General features: G+C 43.5%; 1 protein-coding gene and 1 long non-coding RNA gene across 2 annotated transcripts; one reads left to right on the top strand and one right to left on the bottom strand.

Moving 5' to 3' along the window:
* Positions 1-3,682: 3,682 nt before the first annotated feature.
* eif6 (eukaryotic translation initiation factor 6) lies at positions 3,683-8,675 on the bottom strand. Its single transcript, XM_063473324.1, has 7 exons — positions 8,579-8,675; positions 8,182-8,331; positions 7,199-7,284; positions 6,878-7,053; positions 4,726-4,902; positions 4,461-4,645; positions 3,683-4,249 (listed from the first exon to the last, which is right to left on the bottom strand). The coding sequence occupies exons 2-7, from the start codon at positions 8,286-8,288 to the stop codon at positions 4,240-4,242; spliced, it is 741 nt and encodes a 246-aa protein (XP_063329394.1). The 5' UTR covers positions 8,289-8,331; positions 8,579-8,675; the 3' UTR covers positions 3,683-4,239.
* A 1,897-nt stretch (positions 8,676-10,572) lies between these two features.
* LOC134627338 (uncharacterized) lies at positions 10,573-19,844 on the top strand. The gene is made up of 3 exons (XR_010093896.1): positions 10,573-11,042; positions 15,523-15,647; positions 15,877-19,844. It is a non-coding gene; the product is annotated as an uncharacterized LOC134627338 (long non-coding RNA).
* Positions 19,845-21,277: the final 1,433 nt, after the last annotated feature.

Here is a 21,277-nt window from a genome sequence, read left to right as displayed (position 1 = left end):
CAGCGAGCATGAAGGGTCGACTCGGCCGCGTGCTTTGGATCAGTGTCACCGCTACGTGCAGCTTTCAGGCCGAGGACCGCGGCTCGTCCATCAGTAGTTTCTGATAACATGCTGCACCTCCCTGCTTTGTTCCAGGCTGTGCTGACTCATCTCATTTTTTACGGTTTGACCCTAAAGTTCAGTTCTGGTCTCGGCACTTTGGTGCAGAGGTTTCGGAGGCTCATCTTGTGCGGGTGTTGAAACCATCTCGCTGCTTTCGTGCTGTGAAGTCTGTGTTTCACCTGCAGTAGCCTGAGAGGTTTTCTTTGCTTTCTGGCAGAAACATCAGTACTCTGTGTCGTCTGACTGCGTTTACTCTGACTCTGGTTTGGTATCAGCAGGACTACTCATCCTCCACTCCTTCGTCAGACACTGAACTCTACTTTTTACATCCTTTGTCTGATTTTTACAGTTCACTTCATCTCGTGAAGCTCTGTTCTTGTCTCCTGGCTCAGCAGCCACTGGCTATTTACACAGAAGCACCACAAAGACAAAGGAACTGATTATGGACTTTAGGAAGCAGACTCCTCCTCCTACCCCTGTCACCATCAGAGGGGCTGATGTGGAGATCGTTGAGGACTACCGGTACCTGGGGGTACACTTGGACTGGAAACTGGACTGGACCAAGAACACCAATGCTATCTTCAAAAAAGGGCAGAGTTGGCTTTTCCTACTGAGGCGACTCAGGTCCTTCAATGTTGGTAGGAAAATGCTGACCATGTTCTATCACTCGGTGTTGGAGAGCGTCGTGTTCTTTGCAGCGGTGTGCTGGGGCAGTGGGGTGAAGACAGCTGATGCCAACAGGCTGAACAAACTGATTAGAAAGGCTGGTTCTGTCCTGGGTGTCAGACTGGAGAATCTGGAGGAGGTGTCTGAGAGGAGAATGCTAAAAAAGCTTCTTTCTATCATGGACAACCCCTCCCACCCCATGCACGCCCCCATGATGGACCATCGGAGCAAACGTAGCAAAAGACTCATTGCCCCGAAATGCAGAACTGACCGCCACAGGAAATCCTTTGTACCGGTGGCAATAAGACTGTTTAACTCTTCCTCACTCTGTAGGTGATTCTCCTGAGACGATTACCTATGTTATTCTGTTCCCTCCCAGACCGTGCAATATTACCCAACAGTACTTATTGAACATTTGTTTCATCCCCCCATCATACGCTGCTACTCCCTTTATTCTATTGCACAATACTTTGTCACTTTCTAGAATCGCCTGCACTGATAGTTAAGTTATTTATTCACCAGGATATAGTTATGTATATTACTTCGTTAGAGTTATCCGATACTATGTCTTGCACTTTCCTTCTGTATATTACTGTACACTATTCTTATTGTATATATTGTATATCTTATATCTTATTCATCTGTTCCTCTGTCTCTCCTGCTGCTTTGAGCATGTACATGACAAAAGAATTTCCCTCGGGATAAATAAAGTTATTCTTATTCTTATTTATAATGAAACCTGTCACAGGTGTGGAAAGTTACCCTTAATAGTCAAGTAATCCTGACACGTCTGACTCCCACCCATCCTCAAGAAAACATCCACATGGGACAAAAACCATGTTTCACCTCTGTCATTTTAAAAGTTCCTAAACACCTGTTTCCACCTGCTTTGACTTAATTGTTGGACTATTCCAGAGTCTGGGGACAACAGCAGAGGGACCCTGTGGTATATAATGGAGCTGATGCACCAAACTGAGGCTTTAAAAACACATATTCTCTATTTTACAGACAGTCAAAGCAGCTGAGCTAAGACAGGAGAGATGTGCTGTCTTTGCTTTGTACCAGATTTCTAAAAGTCAAAGAAAACTCCACAAAAGTATCAGGAGTTATTTGTGACAGAAGGAGAGGAACAAGAGTGAAAAGGAAGGTTTAGAAGATGGTGGTGAGACCTGCTGTGATGGTTTGGAGAGGGTGGAGCTGTTCACTGAGCAGCATGGATCAGAAAGGAGTCCATCAGAGGGACAGAGAGGAGAGGCTGAGAGGGTTTGGACATGTGCAGAGGAGGGAGGGTGGACATGCTGGACAAAGGATGATGAAGATGGAGCTGCCAGGCAGGAGGAGAAGAGCTCAGAGGAGGTTCATGGATGTAGTGAAGGAGGACATGCAGAGGGTCAGTGCGATGGATGAGCTGAGACAGGAGGAGGTGGAAGCAGATGAGTCGCTGTGGTGCCCTCCTCACTTCAGAGCCTCCTTTAAAGCAATGTTTACATCTTCCATCTACACAGCTGTGATGTCACGGTGCTCATTAGGACCACTTATGTTTGAATTCAGAGCAGTTTCGGTGAAACACTGACATCGTTAGATGAACTTCAAGAAACCTGAAACCTTTAGGATCGTCTGAAACATTTTGTTTGGCTGAAAAAGTGTTTGTAACATTCATCCTCTCACAGGTGAGCAGCAGGTAAAAACCTCATGAAACCATCTGCACAACAACTAAAGAGAGACGAGTGGGAAAAACACATCATCTCTAAATAACAGCAAACTACTGATAATGATAATAATGGGGTGGCTGTAGCTCAGGTGGCAGAGCAGGTCAGCCACTAATCAGAAGGTCGGTGGTTCGATCCCAGGCTGCCTCCTGGCTGCATGCCAAATATCCTTGGGCAAGACTAACCCCATGTTTGCCTACTGGTGGTGGTCAGAGGGCCCGGTGGCGCCAGTGTCCGGCAGCCTCGCCTCTGTCAGTGCGCCCCAGGACAGCTGTGGCTACAATGTAGCTTACTATTGCCAATGGGTGAATGACTGAATGTAGTGTAAAGCGCTTTGGGGTCCATAGGGACTGAGTAAAGCGCTATACAAATGCAGGCCATTTACCACTTACCATTTAAACTGCTAAAGATGTCACCATTAAGCCTACAGGGGGGCTCTGTACAGAGGGAAGTTCCCACCCGAGTCAGAATTTGGCCTCATACTGTGAACATTCCCAGAGGCTCAAAAAAGCTGGGAAAAACTAACCTCTCTGCACTTTGAGGTCCTCCCACTCACAGTTTTCATATTATAAAGGGAACGCTGTGCATGGCTTCATTAGACGTGCTGAAAGAGCTACACACCACAGCAGGTGGCTCCATGTTTGATGCAGCAGATTTTTACACCAGATGCTCTTCCTGGGATTGAATCAGGTGAATGTGTAAACCTCTACAAAATAGAAATATATCACAGAACAACAACGAGCTGGCTCTGAGGGTTCAGGCTCGACAGTCTGCTGCTGCAGGTGTAAGCACCTCAGGTCAGAATTCACCGAAACTCCTGAAAACTTTAGAGAAGGAAAAAAATCTGCATAAATGAACATTGTTTAGAAACCTTTGTGTGTTGTAGCGAGTCCAAGTATTAAAAACAGAAGCAATCATTGTGCAGAAATAAAATCTAGCCCTCATTTCCTGTTAGAGCCAATTTTGTCCAAACTGAGGGTGGAGTCCCTCCTGAGGGTCACCAGATTCATTTTAGAGGGAAAAGCTTCGACTTCTTGGAGCTTTGCCCTCTAAAACAATCTTCACTTCGGTGGACTCCAGGAGCCTGCTGGCAGGAAGCTGCACATCATCTCCGCCTTCCTACAAACCTCTTATGGAGGTTTTCCAGCTGTGAGGTCAATCCTGACTGTGAGTTTTTGAAAGGAGAAACAGAAAAAGCAGCAAACTGATAAAAAGATGATAGGCTTTATTTTTTATACAAGACACACAAGACATTTTTAAGAAACTTCCTCCGTGTCTAGTTTGTCTCGTCACGCAGTCTGAGGAAGAAGATCCATCTCTGCAGGAGCGTTTCCTGTGTTTGCTAATTACACTGCGTTCTCATCGTTACTGTCATTATCAAATAACTTCAGAGTAAGTGAGCTGTACACAGAAACATACAAATTTGTTCTGACTGACTTTAAGAGACTAATCGAGCTGTTCTGTACCTGAAGCATCAGGGTCAATAATCACATCCAGCACAGATGCACATCGTCACTGTGTAACCACACGGTTATTATTTCTGCATTATTCCTCTCTCTGCCCGTCCCCGTTCCTGTGAAACCGTTTCAGCTGCCAGGATGTTTTACTCTACCCGGGAAAAAGGTGTTGGAAGTACGAAAGGAGAAACAGAAGGAGGCTGTTGGAGTTAAAGGGAGTCGTGTTGGGTGGAAGGAGAAGTTTGAGGTGGCGGCAGAGCTTCAGGCAGCAGAGCTCCTCGATGGCAGGAAAACGGGAGGCGGGTCTACGCCATGCTGATGGGAAACAGAGCAGAGAGGAGGAAGGTCAGACTACAAGGTTTACACGTCACCCCATTTCCACCGCGAGCTCCAGAATCAGAGTACGGTTACTGTCCCTCAGAGGCAGGAACAGCTGCAGGCAGTGATCCTGCTTCAAGCGCGTAGGACCAGCCCTCGCTGTCGTGAGTGAACGTGTTGCGTGAGTACAGGTGTGTTTGTGCGTTACCTGTCGATCAGCGAGTCCCTCATGCTGGTGGCGATGGTGGAGGGCTGCGCCGTGTCACCGAGTCTGAACACGCTCTCGATGACCGACAGCTCCGTGCTGGTCGTGTCCAGGCCGCAGAACGCGCTCCAGTCGTTCACCACCATCCCCGCCGCGATGACCTCGCTGCCCCGGTTCACCGTGCCCGCCTGAACAGGAAGTCGGTGACAAAAATTACAATGCGTCTCGTACCGTCGAGTTCACGTGACGGCGTGCAGGCTGTACTCACCACCAGGGGCACCTGCAGCAGCGACGACAGCTCGTCCTGATCTTCTATCGACGTCTTCGGGTGGACGAGGCCTCCCTGGTTGCTGAACGCGCAGTACGAGCCGACGAGGACCTGCTCCGCTATCGTCTGACGGAAAACCTCCACCTTCAGCGTGTCCGCCAGGATCTCCTCTGTCTCCTGGGAACAGAGTGAGTGTCAACATGAACCTGGGGAAAACCGTACTGCTCTCACAGCCACAGATTATTTTATTCACTTCAACCACACACAAACACGGCGCTTTAGTTTTAATTTAATGTTTGACATAAAACGCTGGCTGTAGTCCTCTTTGGTTTTTTCAATCCTCTGACCTCAGTGCTCTATTATTGAATCTCTCCCTGTACAAACACACAGTGTGAGCAGCAAACAAGCAGCTTTCAGGTGCATTACCTCCACCTTCTGACAGCTGTAGCACATTACACCCCATCAGGCAGCTAAAAACAAGGGAAACCTGTTTTTACAGATCACACTATCTGATAAATCAGGCCTGTCCAGGGTTTTCAGCACGGCTGACATTTTTTAGGTCCTGTTATGTCCCCTTGTACTTGTGCCTCTGCAACAGGAAGTGGATCACCTCCAGTGTCCAAGTGTTGATTCCTCAACTGATTTTCATTTTTGGGAAGTGGATGAAGTTGCACGGGGACAAATACGGTGAGTGGTCAAAGTCAGCGAGGACCGTGAAACAGCTCCTGCACTCTGAGCCGGCTGAGAAAGCACGAACCAGAAGTTCAGGTCACATGCCTCAGATGTCTCACTCTCACGCTTCATTTAGAGCGCAGACGTCCGCCCTCCAGAAACCAAACTACATGATGTACAGCAGCCGTCCTCAACCTTTTTTGCGCCACGGACAGTTTAATGTCAGACAATATTTTCACGGACCGGCCTTTAAGGTGTCGCGGATAAATACAACAAAATAAAATGATACGACCGAGACAAAAACTGTGGTATTTTGTAAATATAATAATAAACACGAATTTACTGTGTAATTGTGTAACTTTATTAGCAGCATCCTCCTGAAATGCACCAACAACACAGAGTAACATCCTCCTCTCTGCCACTTAATGCTCTCTGGTCGCTATGGTAACATGTAAATATTTCTTTCAAAATAAGACACACAACTACAACACGGGAAAAGACTCAGGGAAACAGAGTTAACAATAAAAACCCTGAAAACCATAAATTTCACACACGAGCCTCAACTCTCGCGGCCCGGCACCAAACGACTCACAGACCGGTCCGTGGCCCGGGGGTTGGGGACCGCTGCTGCAGACCTCAGTAAATGTGACGGTTTCTGTGTCTGAAGCTCTGACAGAGTTTAGACTCTGAGTCAGTCTTCACTCAATTTCACTCAGTGTGGAAGAACATAAAGACCAAACAGCACACAATGATAATGGCACACTGTCATCTTCAATCGATGGTGCAAACCCAGAGGAAAGATAAAAAACGGCGGGTGTCCTCCTGGTCTCCCTCCTCAGCCGAAACCTTCAGGTCTGGAAACTTAGGACTCTTCCTGTGAAATCTGCTCAGAGCCAAACGAGGATCCTCGATATGAAACAGAGGAAGATGTTTGTGCACAGACTGGGCTGTGGGAGGCGGGACTTCCACTGAGAGAGCTAAAAATAGCTGCCTGGCTGTTAACTGAACCTCTGACATCAGCTACATTTCAATAAAGTTTTTTTTTCTCAAATGAACATCTGCTCGACTGAAATGACGATTATCCTCCAAGTTGGAAAAATTAGTGAAATTTTAAAAAGAGAAGAAATTCAGTTTTAATTAAATGAATTTATTTAAGCTTTAATTCTAATTGGAAAAATCATTTAGTGAACTAAACCTGCTGCAGTGTGGCAGGTGGTGACCTTTAAGGAAGAGGATGAGCTGAAGAATATTTTGAATACAGTGTCTGTAGAGTAAATGCACAGCCTGAAACATTAAACAGAAACAGCTTGAAAAAAATATCTGAGTGAACTGAATGAGGTTGTTAGAAACTTCACAGGTGAGTAAAGAAGAGTTTCATATTTTACTTCACTAATTTAAGTAAAACGTGAATTATTCCAGCCAAACAAAATGATGTAACCCTCAGAACAGCCGAGGCATGGGGTGCGTTTGATTGTCTCACCCTGTCAAGGTCGGGATGGACCAGCGCGACGTAGTCATTGCAGGCGATGACGTTACCAAGCGCGGACAGCCTCTCCTCGACTCTCTGGATCCTCACGGTGTCTGGGAGGCAGTTTCTGATGTGCTGCAGCTCCTGGTCTGTCGTGTTGTTGGGAACCAGGAGGCCGTGACGATTTCCTGAACAAACGGGAACGAGTCGAGTGAGTCTGGCTGCAGCAGTCCGAGCACAGAGGAGTGCGATGGCCATGTTTATAGATGAAGGCAGGCGGTGGTGTGTTGTGAAGGATGCATACACTGCACACATTTATCCAGCTTTACTCACCCACACACATCCTCCCGATGATGCGACAGCCTGCTATGGAAGCGTGAACCACTGGGATGGTTTCTGACAGCTCCCCTTCAAACACACTGAACACACAACATCAGATTACTTCCAACAGACAAGGAAAATATACCAAGAACCAAGAGAAACACTGATATCAGTGATCACGATCAGTAGCCATGAGGCTTCCACTTTGTTGGACTTTCATCTCTGCTTTTTGCAGATGCTGTGGCTCTGTTGGTGGCCTCCAGCTCACACTGGAGCGTTAGCTGCAGAGTCTGAAGCAACAGAAATGAGAATCAGCACCTCCAAGTCTGAGGCCACAGTTCTCAGCAAGAAAAGGGTGGAGTGCCCATTCTGGGAAGGAGTTACTGCCCCAACTGGAGGAGCTTAAATATTTCAGGGTCTTCACAAGTGAGAGGAGGGAGGAGTGGGAGATGACAGATGGACTGACGCAGCGTTAGCAGCAATGTGGATGCTGTACCGGTCTGTTCTGGTGAACAGAGACCTGAGTGTGAAAGTGAAGCTGTTGATTTAGTGGCAGATCTACACCTCCACCCTCACCTACAGGTTCTGGGTAGTGACTGAAAGAATCACACTGCAGATGAGCTTCCTCTGACGAGTGGCCGACCACTCCCTTAGAAGCAGCTCGGTCAGGGACTCGGAGTAGAGCCGCCATTCCTCCTCATTGAAAGGAGCCAGGTGAGGCGTTCTACAGGGAGGAGGCCTGGGGGCGGACCCAGGGAACGCCTAGGTGTTTACCAAAGTGGTGATGGATGGAGATTATTAAGTTTATTATTATAACACAGCTGACTGAGACCGGATCACCTGGACTGACTCAGGTAGCAGGAAACACACCTCATTATAATAAAGGCTGAGGAATGTGACGCACCTTGATGACATCTTGCTGTAACTTTGGGTCCCAGATGCTAACTTCACCTCAGTGTTATCAAAGTGTGGTGCTTGTTCAAAGGTGAACTCACCTGTAGAAGTTCTCGGAGCCGCCGATGGCCACCAGGCAGTACGTGTTGGTCAGTTTGGCGAAGCAGCCGATCTCGTTGTTTTTCTCAAAGGCGGCTCTCACAGCCATGATGAAGATGGAGGAAGAGGTGGATGATTTATCTGTGAAACACCTGAAAACCAGCAGTGACGGTTTAAAGCCCGAAGTCACACCTGTTTGTCTGTTTACCTGGATATTTACGAGCGCTGACAACCAGCTAACCGGCTAACTAAAAAGCTACTTTCCCTCAGGTTAGCTTTCAGACCGGAAACGGTCACATTAAAACGTTTTTAAAATCACTGGACACCCTAAACGTCACACGGCGTGACGTCAGTTCTTCAATAACTTGGTCAAATTTACGTGAAAAGAGGAGAAATCACCTGAAACAGACTCGTGGCCTCCAAACATGCGATGTGGTGCCGTGCCTCAACCCCACGTGTTCACTTCCGCTTCGGGGTTAACGTGGTGACGTAAGACGTACCACATGTTTTTTTTTCTACTTTTAAAACAAACAGCGGTTCCCTCTTTAAAAATCTTAAATCTTTGTTTTTATTTATTGTCAAACTGGATTAAAAATATTTTTTATCGTTTCGTTTTTATTTTTTATTTTTATGTCTCATTCATAAAGTCTGCCCAAAAACACTGACGTGTCTCTTTTCGTTCCCGAACGTCCACAAACTGCTGTTTATTAATAATAATAAACACAATTTATTATTTATTTTTATTCACTGTTTTTGAAAGTGACGATTCATTTTATTATGGTCCCAATACAAAGCATGAAATTATCTGTTGCTTTATAAATATTGCTAGTTTCTGACCTTTGACCCTAGTTTGACTTTTACCCATTACTTTTAGAATAGAATAGAATAGAATAGAATAGAATAGCTTTCATTGTCACTGTTACAAGAACAATGAAAAGCTGTTTGGCATTTCTCTATGTGTGTGAAGTACACAATAGCGTAAGTATTTATACAATCACAGACAAATTTACATTTACACAAGAAAGATATGTAAGAATAAGAATAACTTTATTTATCCCGAGGGAAATTCTTTTGTCATGTACATGCTCAAAGCAGCAGGAGAGACAGAGGAACAGATGAATAAGATATACAATATATACAATAAGAATAGTAGTATACAGTAATATACAGTAGGATAGTGCAAGACATAGTATCAAATAACTCTAACGAAGTAATATATATAACTGTATCCTGGAGAATAAATAACTTAACTATCAGTGCAGGCGATGTACAAGTTATACATACACCTGCAAACATACGGATACACCCATGCAAACATACACGCACATACATACATATGTATATATACATGTATGCATGCGTACATACATACACACACATACACGCTTACATATATATACATACACATACATGCCATCATTAGTTAAATACATTAAATAAAGTCCTGAGAAGTTTTAGTCGTGTAAAGCTACAATACACTAATGATGTAAAACAGGAATAAATGCAGAAAACTGCAAAATTAAATGCAAAACTACACCGAAAGATACATTCAAAATAATAAGTGTGGTATTAAAATTAGAATTATTACCTCATGTCATATTAATAATCTGTGCTGTTCTGGATAATCTGAGATGAAGGTGCTCTGCCTTCTAAGTTATTTATTTATTTTCTTATTGTATTTCCTCGCGTGTTTCTGGAGTGATCAGCTGATTGGATCCTCCTGTTTTTCCACCATGTCTATGTGCCTGCGAGCGCGTGCACGAGCCCAGGAGGAGGAGGCAACTTGAAAAAAAAAATCTTTAAACCGTTTTTTCTTCCTCAACAACCTGCATAGCAACCGCCATCCTCCTCCTCCTCCGTCCTCGTGCTGCGGCGTGGTTTGCTCTCTCAGCCTATCACGTCGGCCTCTCCGCGTGACGTCTTGTTTTGGTGACACTTCCATTAGCTCGCCACCTGCGTGACGTCACAGCAGCAGGTTGGGAGAGAGGGGGGTGGGGTGGGTTACCAGGGCGGAGGGAACAAAGAGCGGCAGAGAGAAGTGAGAGGTATCACTCCGCCCCAGCGTTAAAGTCTGTTTGTACCTGCGCAGGTGCGCCCAGAGCGGCGTCTGCCTGATGCGGGGCACAGAGTGGATTTATACTTTCATCTTCATGTGAAGTGTTTCCAAAAGTTTCCTCACAGAAACATAAAAACATCCGAGGACCTGTCACAGGTAACGATGCACCTCTGAAGGGTTGAATAAACACGCCCACGCAGAGGAGCATAAGAGCTTTTTCTCTGTTTATGGATATTTTAAGTTTCTATTTTCACTTATTTTGCATCTGATTTTTCACCTTTTTCATCTCATTGTTCGTATCATTTTGCACGTCTCTGGTTTGTTTTGCGTCTGGAGGTTTACTGCTGTGATCACTCAGTGTCTGATGTCAGTTGTTGGCGTGTCCTTGTCATAAATTCTATTTTTTGTCTATTTTTAATCACGCTGGTCTCTTTGTGATCATTTTGCAGAAACCTTTTGTTCTTTACAGTTGTTTGTGTTTTGTGTGTTCAGCTGGGTCTATTTTTTTTTTTTTTTTTGTTTGTATCTTTGATCACAACAACACGTTTTCGGTCTTTTACCGTGGAAGTCTATGGGGCTGACTCGCTGCTGCCTCTGCTGGACGTCAGAGGAATTGCAGATTGTGGCACTTCCGCGTTGGCTTAGAGATTTCCGCGGAGTGATCCTTCTTCCTCCATCAGGATCTCCACAGCCTTCACTCCGCCGACACGTCGATCGGGATTCTCTGCCTGGAAACACCGCAAACTAATCGGAACCGGCGGCCGACACAGACGGAGCGGTCTCGCGGGCTTCGTGGGGGTCGATTAGGTGGGCTAAAATTAATCTGTGCTCCCCGAGCGGCTGTCGGAGCTGCTGTCCTCTCTGCAGGCGGAGCGATCAGATGTAAAGATGTTTGCAGGCTGGAGCGGACCCACGGGCCCACACGTGTCACCAACACGGAGTTAGAAAGCCTGAAACACGCGTGATCCCCCCCATAATGGGTGACACACGATGCTTAAACAGTCAGGACATGTTTGGTTTTTGTAATGAGGAGCAGGCCGTGGAGGTCTGATGAGGCACAGCTACAGAGACACAAACAAACACGCTTCTGGTTCCGGGGTTGTCCTCTTAGACTCCGCCCACATCGGCACAGGTGTTCCTGCAGAAGAAAAACATGAACCCTGCACACAAAGCAGACCTCTACCTGCAGCAGCTTGGGCGTGGTCTTTGAGTTTAGTTTTCATGCATCTTTTCAGCCATCAGTCTGTTTTTGTTGTTTTGCGTGTATTTTAAGTCTATTTTTAGTCATTCAAGTCTATTTTTAGACATTTTGAGTGTCTTTGTTCTCGGTTTGTGTCCGTTTGTGCGTATTTTGCACCAGTTTTTAATTGTTCTGTGTCCCTGGCATCATTTGTACCAGTTTTTAGTCATTTTGAGGCTCTTTGTGGCTGTTTTGTATGCAGTTTAAGTTGTTTTTGTATCTCTTTATACTGATTTAAAGTCTCTGTTGGGGGTTTTTTTCAGCTCATTTTCAGTTCTTGAGTCATCATTTTTGTTTTTTTCTTAGTCATTTGTTTCTGCCTCCCACAGACTGCTTCCTTTGAGATAACTGGCATATGTGATTTAATCTAGTCATTTACAACATTAAGCACTTTTATAATCATAAACCTTTACTGCAGTATTTCCAGTAGACATCAGAGATTTCTGGTCTTGTTTTTCACAGAAAAGGCTGATGTGGGATTTTAACCTGCGTATCGTATATCAGCGAATAAAGAAGCTGGAAACATTCAGCACATTTACAGTAAAAATATTAAAGTCGTGGATCTCTTACGCATGAAGCAGAGTCTAACGTCTGTCAGCTAACGCCACACAGTCCTGAATCAGTGACACCCGTTCATTAGAGCAGAGAGAGAATAAAACTGAGGCAAACTCGCTCTGGCTTTAATCGAATCAGTAATGCAGATAGGCTGTAATTAATCTGCTGCTGAGAGATTATTTATCTTAATTATTTCCTAGTGGGTGGACCCCATTCGTGCCAAAAGTCTTTCATTACTGACAGAAAAAAAGCGAGAACTGAAGTCAGCGTGGTTTGTGAGGCAGTGTTCGAGTATAACAGCATTCAGAGAGACGGCCTTCTGTGTAACTTTGGGCTCTTTGTTGTCACTTTGTGTTCATTTTTAGTCGTTTTTTAGTTGTTTTGTAGAAATATTGAGTCTTTTTGCATTTCGTCACAGTCATTTTCAGTCTCTTTGTGGTCTTTTTGCACCTGTTTTGTGTCATTTTTTCTTTTTTAAGTTGTTTTACAGAAAATCTTTGTGGTTTTTCTGCATTTTGAGTCTCTTTTTGTCATTTTATGTCTCCTAGATGTCACTTTGTCGTCTTTGATGTTGGTTTCTGTCCATTTTTAGTCATTTTGTGCCTCATTGTGATCATTTTTGTGCATGTTTTGTGTCTGTTTTCAGTCAGTTTGCCTCTTTGTGCTCATTTAAAATCATTTTGCATTCACCGCTGGTCTCTGTGGAGTTGTCAGATCGGAGGTACCTGCCACAGCGTTATGCTGTTGCAGCCAGCAGCTGCTTTCTATGGGTCACATGTAGTTTTGTGTTCAGATGGGAGCCCTCAGGCTTTGGAAAAGCCGAATCAGTTTGTCGTGAGCTGAAGAGGGCAGCGGCAGAGATAAGGAGGCGCACAAGTCAAAACAAAACAATATCTGAGAGGAGGGAGCTATTTTTAGCTCGGCTTTCTCTCCGGCTGTGATCCGTGCTGCACAGACAGCCGAGGAGGGAAGCGAGGCGACCGCTCTGAATGCTGATCGAGACACTCTGAAGTTCAGCAATGAAACACATGTCGCTGTGATGAATTTGTTCGGTGCTCGTTTGTTCCATTTTAACGGGACTGCTTTCTGACATGACTAATTTCTAACCCATTAATGAGAAGAACTTTGGGGGTTGCCAGATTATTTAAAATGCTCATCTTGGATCGTCTTAAAGGTCAGCTCTGTGATCGATCAGGGAGAGCACGAATAAAGCCAGTAAACAGAGCAGACAAAGATTTATGAATATCTTTATTTATCCAGGAACAAGTATCATGATCCTTTTTTTGTGTTGCTATGCAGTTCACCTAAAAACTCCTCTGTAGCCAGTGATGAAACAAGTTCAGCATGCATTTTTCTAAAAGTCACCAGGGGGCGACACCTCTCACCCAGTGAAATAGAAATCTGTGAGAAAACGAGTGTACAGTTCACCTGCTCTGTGACCTCGGTAAACACTTTCCTCGTGAGTTTCAGATCTGTAAATCTGTCTTGTTCCTTGAGCTTTTACCGAGCATTTTTTTGTGGTATAGTTCTATAAAAATGGAACGTGGCCGCCCCACCATCACCTTTTGGTTTGTTGCGTCCTAATATGAAGACTCAGGTTGAGCATTTTCCACTTTGTGTTTCGAAGCCGCTTCCTCACTGACCAACGAACATATCCCCAAAACATCTGTTTGTTGGAGTTACCAGCATTTAAGAAATGGGCCTTAATGTCTTGGCCTAACTGGAGTCGATGGCTGTTTTGATGGAGGTCGCTGCCATGATGTCACCCGTTGGTTTCTGAAGTCGCGTTTTGAACTTTTATGAGGCGCCTGATGGCAGCAAGCGACTCTTAATATATGCAAAATAAACCAAAGTACACAAATCTCCAGTAAAGACAGAGAAACACACAGCTTTTTTTTATCAACTTGGTTCAGATGAAAAGTGTTTGAAACTAAGCCATCAGCATTTTTACTGTTAAAACAATCCAGCTGTTCTCTTTTTTTTGTGCTCCATGTTTTAACGCTCATCCAGCAGATGAGCCTCCTCTGGTGTTAGATTTAGATCTGGGGCAAAGGTGAGGCTCATAATCACTTTTTATGTGAAAATTATCACAAGTTACTGCTTCGGGGTCCGGCCAGAAGGCCACAGCCATTACACATTTGTGAGGCAGTTAATATCTTCTTGTTTTACTGCCGCCGTTTCTTCCACTGGCTCGCTGGCGGTGTTAGAGACTCCGTTTGTCTCTGTGCCGTGAATGAAAAGTGTGAAAATATTCAGCAGCATTTTGTTCTCGTTTGTTCCAGAAACGTCCCAGCTGTCCCCGAGCTGGTGCTCGTGCGTCTGAGTCTGGAGCGTCTGGAGCCGCAGGCCGACCAATCAGAAGCTGAATGATTAGTTCAGTTGGTTTTTCTCTAAGGATGCATCATATTTAACATCAGCACTTCTTAACGGGAGGCCTCAGTCACACAGACCGGTCTGCAAACATCTGGCAGCCGCCGGTCGTTGCAGCGGTTGCCCATAGTTTATTTGGGTGACACCGACTTGTCTGGCAATCTGCCACCAACCAAAGCGAGCGGGTGGAGGTTATTGGTACAGCACCATCCTCACCACTGATATTATCCAGCGGCTTCCAGCAACCGTCACCAAGCAGGGCACAAACATCCCAACACTGCTGTGGCTCCACAGGACGTCAGCAGCAGGTGGAGCCGCGTAGATGCCGTGTTTTCTGTTAACAGACAGAACCCGCTCGCTCTGATTCGGCCTTCAGGGCAGAACTACAGAGGAACTCTCAGATCTGAGTGGATAAGACTGCATGATTTATTCAGACTCTCCAAACAGCTTCTGTTCAGCCAGTTAATGAACTTACCAGCGTTTATGCTTTTAGCTGATGATGGCGGTGTTTTCTTACTGTTCCAGCTCGTGAAGCCAGATGCACCGACACACACGTGTGTTTTATCGTCAGGGTAACACAATGCTGAAAATCCCTTCTGGTTATGTGTAATTTCCCAGCATGCATTACATGCCGGGAAAGCCTGGGCAGCTCGCGGTGATCGTGTTCGGCAGAGTAAGATGATCCCTCGAGCTGCGTCCGCCGAGCTGATTGTGTTGTGTCTGATTGGATTGGTGTCCTGGACGGGATTAGGGATGTCCGAGCTGATAACCAGGAGTGGCGCTGATGTCTGCTGTCCTCTTCCTCTCTATCAAGGCCTTTCTATCTCTGTCCTCTCCCCGTCTCATTTCACCCTCCACTGCATACATTATACCGCCTCTTCTGTTTAGATAGAAGAAGGGTTTGTGGGTAACATGCCTTTGAGTTTTTCACCCTCTTCACCCTGCGGTTTCTTTCAACCTGCCATATTTGCTATTTATTAACCCCAATTAAATGAGAAAACTTCTCAGGTAGTCACTGCTCCGTCTTCTCATTCGGCTCTGACTGAAACCAAAAGATCTTTTTTAGTGTTTTCCTTCTGTAAGTCCTTTAACCTCAGCTTACACCTGTGTGTTTTTCCTCAGGCGGGACTCTTTTTCATGACTAAAGATGGGAAGTGATCAGAGCCACGAGAGGAAGGCTGAGGAGACTGAGAAGGAAAGTGAAAAACATGAGCAGTGTGACAAAACTGAGGACGCGACTCCTGAAGGTAAACGCTCGACTCCATGATGGAAGCACAGCGATGTGTTTTTGTTCTCCTGCGTTCATGCCAAGAATCTGGTGTATTTTTAGTAACTGCTGACCTGTAATTATAAAAAAGATTGTTTCCTTTCAGAAGAGGTCGTACTCAGATTTTCATTTTACAGAAGTAAAATGTCACCGCGCACTGAAATGTCATGCAAATTTCAACATTTTTGAAACGTGTTTCTCTTCCACAGAGGTGCCAGGAGAGCTGCCCCAGTGCAGGATGGGAAACAGGAGGGTGGACAACATGTGTTTCATGATCTCGTGCACTAACTGGTACTGAACTGGTCCCCGTGTGTTGGGCTCATGATGAAACAGACACACATCTGTCTGCGTCTGTGCTGCTACAACAACAAATGCACCGGACTTCACTTTCCTTACATTCAAAACCAAGACTAATGATAAGAGGAAGGGATGGAAAAAGGATTTCAAACGATGGGTCACAAGATTCGTGGACTGTGTGGGAGATGCTTGGATTTCTGGTCATGCCAATAAAGACTGAGCAAAAGTAAAGAAGTGTTGCTCGTCATGCTCTGTGGGTTCAGACAGCTGTGTGAAAACGATCAAAGAGAAGCGAGAGCTGAACAAAGGTTGCTCACTTCAGTTGTTGATGTTCAGACAGAATTACACTGGAAAGGAAACGAAAGGAGGATGGAAGAGGGAAAGGAAGGAAAGAAGGAGATTGGGAAAGGGAAGGAAGTAAGGAAAGGAGAAGGAAGCAAAAAAAGGAAGAAAGCTGACAACGGAAGGAAAGGAAGGAGGAAACATGAAAGAAGAAAGGGGGTTAGGGAAGAGGCAGGAAGGAAGGGAAAATGGATGACAGAAAGAGAGGAAAGTAAGGATGAAAGGAAAGGAAATGAGAGTACCTAAGGAAGGAATGAAACAGGAAGAAGAAGACTAAGAAGGAAAGGGAACAAAGGAAGGAAAGGAAGATGAAATAAGGATAGCAACGGAGAAGTAAGGAATGAGACCAGAAAGGGCAAATGAATTAAGGAGTTAAGGAGGAAAGGGAAAATCAAAGAAGGGAGCAAATATGAAAGGAAGTAAAGAAGAAAAAGGAAAGAAGGAAGAAAAGAAGTGGTTTTGGTAAAAAGGAGACCTTTGGGTCTAATTTGTTTCACTCAGAGCTGTAAAAATCCAAACACACTGCAGCGTGTTCAGAGTTCAGCAGGAACGACATTAATCAGCAGACCTAAAGAAGTTTCAGTTTAAGACGTGATGGATTCATCAGGATTATCATTATTCAAGTCTGTGATAAGATTAATGCTGCATATCTGACACTTACTGTCTCATAATTATGAGAAAGTCTTCAGGTGGTTATAAATCATCTGTGCTTGAGAGGACGGGGCGACGGCGCTGAATGATTTAAGTTTAATGAATATGAGCTCGGGTTTTAACACAAGTGGCTCCTTTTTCTTTTTTTCAACAAAGTCGTTCGGAGAATGTCACAAAAGCCCCAACTGGTGCGAACAGACGGGGAATTTTACAAGAAACAAGAAGGATGACGTCCCAGCCGGAGACAACACGAGCCTCAGTTTGGTTATTATATCAGATATTACAGCTCGACTGAAAAACTCAGACAACTCCTGTTCCTGCAATAGTAAAGGAAAAAAAGGAGGAAATAATAAGGAAGAAAAGAGGGAAAAAAGGAAAGAGCGGAAGGAAGAAAAGGAATGACAGAAGTAGAAAGGAAGGAAATATGAAAAGGAAAGGCTATGAAGAAGTTGAAAAGGGAACAACAAATGGAAAGGAACAAATGATAAAGGAAAGGAAGCAAGGAATTAAGAATCAGTGATGGAAATAAAGAAGTATGGAAGGAAAGGAGGAAAGAATAAAGGATGAAGGAAAGACAGGAGAGAAGATGATGGAAAGGGAGGAAGAAAAGGAAACGAATGAACAAACTTAAACTGTAGTTCCTCCTGTGACCACTTGAGGCTCCAGCAGTGACTCAGTGCCTGTAAACGCTCTGCGGTATCTATGGATCGATTCCTCCTTCCTAACACCTGTACGGGGTTTAGAGGCTTTGTTATAACCCACCCAGCTGATGGGTCCTGTCTGTGTCAGAAAGCAGGAATCAGGACTAGAAGATAAGCCTGGTATTAAAATGTACGAGTCCTTTCATATGCTTTTACTCGTTCTGAGCAGCCGCCTACAGTGTCTCACATGGTGGTAGAACTTTTAAAGTTTACCCAGAATGCACTTTTTTGGTTTCCTGTGCTGAACTATCAGAAATCAGATCAATAACGTAGCAACGCTTGCTTCTGTTTCTCTACATCACAGACATTACAACAGGAAGACGCCCTTTTCATGTGTCACGGTTCTGGTACAAATAACAGAAATGGGAATTTTGCACAAATATAAGCTAACAATAACTTTGATAATGTTCGCTCATGTCTCATGTTGGGCAGACTTACTCACTACTTCCTCTTGTGGTCCAAAATGGTTTTACACGAGAGAATCCTGGTGCTGTTTTAACTTTGGGGATCTGTTTTAGACAGAACATCATGGATGTTGCTTCTTCACGTTCTCCTGATGGGTTCAGTTAATTTTACAATTAAAGAAACATCTTTTCATTTGACCTTCAAGATGAGAAAAATAGCAGCTGTTCAGTGAGGCAGGAGGACAGAGTGTAAGTCTTTCCATAGCAGAGTGTGGACGTGTGTCCTTGTGAGACATTAGCAGGTCGACTCCTCAAAAACCTCCGAGGGGAACCCTTAACTTGCTAAATGGTGATGCACTGACCCATTTCGAGCAATTACAGTGTCAGCCATAAAACGTATGAAGTCAAAAGCATGTGAACTGACCCAATGATCCATTTGGACGTAATAAAAGAAGTCAAATTTTCTCCAAATGACGCATTAAATCTCCATGAAATTAAAACGGAGTTAGAAGGCATCAGTGTGTCTGAGCTAGTCTGCTCCGTCCCATTACTGGGCAGGTGGCTGAACATATTGCATTTCATCAGAAGAGCAGCATACGTGTCCCTAAAGGGGCATTTCTGCAAAATACCACAAGGCAGATTTATGATGCACATCTGTTAGATTTTTTCTGCTCATCATGTTGCAGATGCTCCGGAGCAGTTAACAAACCTGCGAAAAATTCATCCACTATCAGGACTATTAAAAAATGAAATGTGCACTTTTTAGATTAATGCATGTACAGAAAAGTGATGTAAACACAGCAAAAATGCTTGTTTTCCTTTTTAGATCAATAAAAATATGTCTGTTATGCAGCAGCTGTCTGACACAGTCGTGATGAAGCAGGGAAACGGCATTAAAGCGAACGCAGAAAGATCAAAAGTTAGATTAACAACGTTCCTGATATACAGAAGGAAAAGGAGCACAGCTTTTGAAAAATTTTAAATGATGCCCTCAAACAGCCTGCAGGGCAGAGACACAGAAGTGTTGGTTAGTCAGAAATGTAACCACGTTGACGGGAAACTCGGGCGTCCAAAAATCAGTTCATTTCAGTTCAACTCAGACAACCATTATCTTTATAATGTGCTTTATAGAGCAAAAAGCTCACAACATCAGAGAGACAACCCCAACAATCACACAATCCCCCAATGGTGACAGCTGGGAGGAAGAACTCCCTTTTAACAGGAAGTGACCTCATGCAGAAGCAGGGTTCATGGGTTTCAAACGTAACTCTGGGCCCATCAGAGATGTAATCCATGACTCATGACGAGTTATTGATCTGCAAAAAAAGTAAAAGACTCGTCTTAGACAATGAAGTTTTCACTTTTATTGACAGTTCATTGTTAACAGAACAGGTGTTATTGGTATATGACCAGCGTGGACAATAAAACCAAAGCAAACATAGAAAAAAAAAGAAACAAACATCTCTGCTCCAGTCAAGTGTTTAAATAAGAAAACCGCAATTATAATTTTCTCGAGTCATTAACGTAAACATGCCTATCCGATATAAGCATCGTCATAAAAATGGTATAACATCGTGTGCAAAGGATGATGAGGTTCATCTTAAATAAGAGAGAAATAAAGATAGAAAACGTTCTATTTACAGGATGTCCGACTGGAACATGAGAAAAAACAAACTGTGCTTTAGTTCGCTTGTAAAGAAGTGAGCCAAGGTCCGATTTTTTTCATTTTAATTTTATAATCAACCCATTTAGTCATAAAAACCCAAAAATCCAAAGAAAAACCAAACTGTATTTACAGAAAACGTCTTTTTCTCTATAAGAAAAACAAACTGAATCGAATCTCTCTTAAAGCTATTTCTGATAAAATCTCCCTAGAAGTAATAGTAGTAGTGAAACTATCCAGAGAACATCAGTATATCTTCAAAAAGTCTGCCAGACTACCTTTGATATGTTTTTATTCTCCTACATTTTTTTAGACAACGTTAGAAACTAAAGGCAACAACAGGCAAGTTAAAGGAAGACTCAGCCACGTGACGCCACTCCCAGACCTCGGCCACGGCGACGCGTTTGTGTCGGTGGAATTTAAGAAAGCAGGTTTTTGCATTTGTTTTGATAAAAACGGTTCTGGATGCAGTAAAACGTGTTGTTTTGGATTTTACAGGCTCTACAGCTTCATACAACTCAGATTTTTGTCTCAATCACAACATAAAGTGTGTTCAGCTCATTCTGTGTCCGAGTCAATCAAACACTGAAACATTCAAAGGCAGTAGAAATATAAAAGAATCTGCAATGGAAACTATTTAAATAGATCTACGAGAAGGTTATGTAAAATAAAGATTCTGTAACATTTTCTTTCTTTTTCAGTTAATTGAACAGATCAGGTTAGCATAACTCACAAACATCATTTCACTGCATTCATTTCAACATCATCGTGTTATTGTGACTTAATCCTATTTTTATTTATCTGGTTGTTTTTAACTATTTTAGTGGTTTGACTTAATCAGCTGCGGTGTATCCGACGCTGTAGGCGCCACACTGCATGAAAAACATTTGACTTGAATAAACACACATATGTATGTATATATATATATATAATCCAGTAAAATAAATATTTCCTAGTTCCTGTAAGTTAGCAGCACTAAAAAATATGATTTATATTAATCTATAATGAATTTTTGCATTTGACACCATCAGGTAAATAAGAGTAATTTTTAGCTAATTATTTTCCTTTTATATGAATTTAATTATACAAACTTTTTTTGTTATACTGTCTGAAACTGCTCTCTTGTAAATGTGCACTGAGCCTCGATGGGAGTAAATAAAAGAAATAAAAAATATTTTGAGGTCCTTTCTGAGGTATTTTCCATCCACTGCAGCTGCTGTGTGCTGTCTAAGCAGCATTTAGTGTCTTACAGAACTGTTGGCATTACTTTGATTTTTGACATTATAGACAATGTAAAATAAGCTACATTGTAAACCTGTTTGCTCAAAGTAATTAAAGATTATAAGATAAATATATATATTTGGATAAAGATGATCCTTTTTCAGTTATCTAAACTGATTTTGATTTATTAACTTGGCAAATTAGATTTTATAAAGGTAATCAAAATATCTTAAAATTACACTTTTCACGAGCTCTTTGTCAGGTTCAGGTTATAAAACAATGAAGTTTTAAAAGCTCTGCTCGTGTAACGAAACAGGACTTTATAGATGTA

This window comes from Pelmatolapia mariae, linkage group LG5, assembly GCF_036321145.2.
Source record: "Pelmatolapia mariae isolate MD_Pm_ZW linkage group LG5, Pm_UMD_F_2, whole genome shotgun sequence".
In the NCBI taxonomy this organism is placed as follows: domain Eukaryota; kingdom Metazoa; phylum Chordata; class Actinopteri; order Cichliformes; family Cichlidae; genus Pelmatolapia; species Pelmatolapia mariae.
Note: the sequence above shows the minus strand (reverse complement) of the source record. Positions and strands in the feature narration are given on the sequence as shown.

Excerpts from the sequence above, each read along its gene's own strand:
- eif6 (XM_063473324.1), bottom strand. The coding sequence starts at position 8,288 with ATGGCTGTGAGAGCCGCCTTTGAGAAAAACAACGAGATCGGCTGCTTC. Across the intron at positions 4,903-6,877 it reads TCCATCCCGACCTTGACAGG|GAGACAGAGGAGATCCTGGC; the intron begins GTGAGACAATCA and ends CTCTGTTCCCAG. Across the intron at positions 4,646-4,725 it reads TGCTGCAGGTGCCCCTGGTG|GCGGGCACGGTGAACCGGGG; the intron begins GTGAGTACAGCC and ends CTTCCTGTTCAG.